This window comes from Elephantulus edwardii, unplaced genomic scaffold (assembly GCF_000299155.1).
Source record: "Elephantulus edwardii isolate Elephantulus edwardi_28Jun2011 unplaced genomic scaffold, EleEdw1.0 scaffold00032, whole genome shotgun sequence".
Classification (NCBI taxonomy): domain Eukaryota; kingdom Metazoa; phylum Chordata; class Mammalia; order Macroscelidea; family Macroscelididae; genus Elephantulus; species Elephantulus edwardii.
Genome location: NW_006399782.1, coordinates 12,036,200 through 12,037,678, shown reverse-complemented (window position 1 = coordinate 12,037,678; position 1,479 = coordinate 12,036,200). Strand labels below are relative to the sequence as shown.

Genomic DNA, 1,479 nt, shown 5'->3' with positions numbered 1-1,479 from the left:
CGGGTGGGGCCTGTGCAGCGCAGCGACCTCCTGGGCCCGCTGGAGCTCAACAGATGGACACCACCAACAGCCGACAATACCTCACCGCTCCTGCCTCCCCAGGGCACTGTGGTCGGCCATGATCACAGCTGGCGGGCCTCCTTCAGAAAGAAGGCATGAGTGCCCCCACTCCCAGCTCCCAGTTCAGTCGGTGGTTTGATGCAGAGAATGCCTGGCTTCCCGGCTGGACATGCCAGAGAGGCAAGGTTGCCCCAATGTGAGAGGGCCCTGTGGTCAATGGGTACAAGGATATTGTGTGGGGTGGGTCAGGACAGACCTGGGAGGGCCATCCGTGAGGCTGTGACCAAATGCAGTTTCAATGCACCAGTGTCTCGAGTCTGTTCACTGAGAATGCCGTCCCTCAAGTCCCACTCCTTCTGTAACCTCTAGAACATTCCTGCAGACACTAGTGTACAGGCTGGGCAATACAGGCTTGTGTTTATGGGGACATTCTAGAGACAAGTCTGGATGCCTGCAACAAATGCCAGTTTTGTCAGCATCTCTATTTGTCCTTCATTCTTGGCACCTTATCCTGTGTCTCTGTAGCTCATCAAACATAGTGTTAATCACCTTGCATCCTGCTATGTGGGATCCCCAAAGCGGAGTCAGACACAGGCCTCTAAAAATGGAGAGAAAATAAGGCAGAAACACAAATAACATTGATCAGAAGGAGAAGAATGAATTGACCAAAGCAGCTGAAGGAACGTCTCTCTGGAGGTGCTGAGCTGTGCTGGGGTCCTGTCGAGCAGGGGGTGGGAGGAAGGTTGCTGTGTGGCTGTGTGCACGTGTGTGGCGTGGTCTGCCCCACATCTGAACTGGGGCTGGGGTTTGCTGAACACTGTGACAGAGCGATGGCCACAGGTAATAAACCTGCCACAGCAGAACCACTTTCATGCACTTTGCTCTTGTTCACATCTCTTGTAGAATGAACGTGCCTCTGCCTTGTTTGTACCATCCAATTGGGAGTGAAAATGCCCCTGAATTGAAGTAACTCCTACATTTAAATTTTATAAAGTCATTCCACACCTGCAAACAAGGCTTACCACATTTGTTCCTGGGATCAAGGTCAACTCAAGTCAGGAGGACTTAAATTTCGGCTGAAATATAAACCTTCTGTATTTTATTCTGGTGGAAAATGTTAACTAGGAATGGGGAGACAGGACAAGATACATATTTTCTCCCTTATTTTATTATTGCTTTTAACCCATCTGAAGATGGTGTAAGAACTGTCCTGCTGATGTAAGAACATAAAAATGCATTATATTACTTGATTTGCTCAATGGTTGTTCTATATAAAAAATTTATACATATACCATAATGAAAAAATATACAAATGAAATTCTGTTGCAAATGAAATTTGTTGTTGATTGCTGTTGAGTCAAGCACGATTCATAGCGACCCTATGAATAAAAGGCCTGGAAGCCTTTCTGTAAGTATTGT

General features: G+C 47.2%; 1 protein-coding gene across 1 annotated transcript in view; it reads left to right on the top strand.

Annotated features, from left to right (window-relative positions):
- NR1I2 (nuclear receptor subfamily 1, group I, member 2) overlaps positions 1-1,030 on the top strand; it is a 15,166-nt gene extending 14,136 nt beyond the window's left edge. Inside the window, exon 9 of the mRNA XM_006884316.1 lies at positions 964-1,030. Within this exon, the coding sequence (XP_006884378.1) occupies positions 964-1,030 (67 nt within the window). The remainder of the gene's footprint in view (positions 1-963) is intronic.
- The last annotated feature ends 449 nt before the right edge of the window (positions 1,031-1,479 follow it).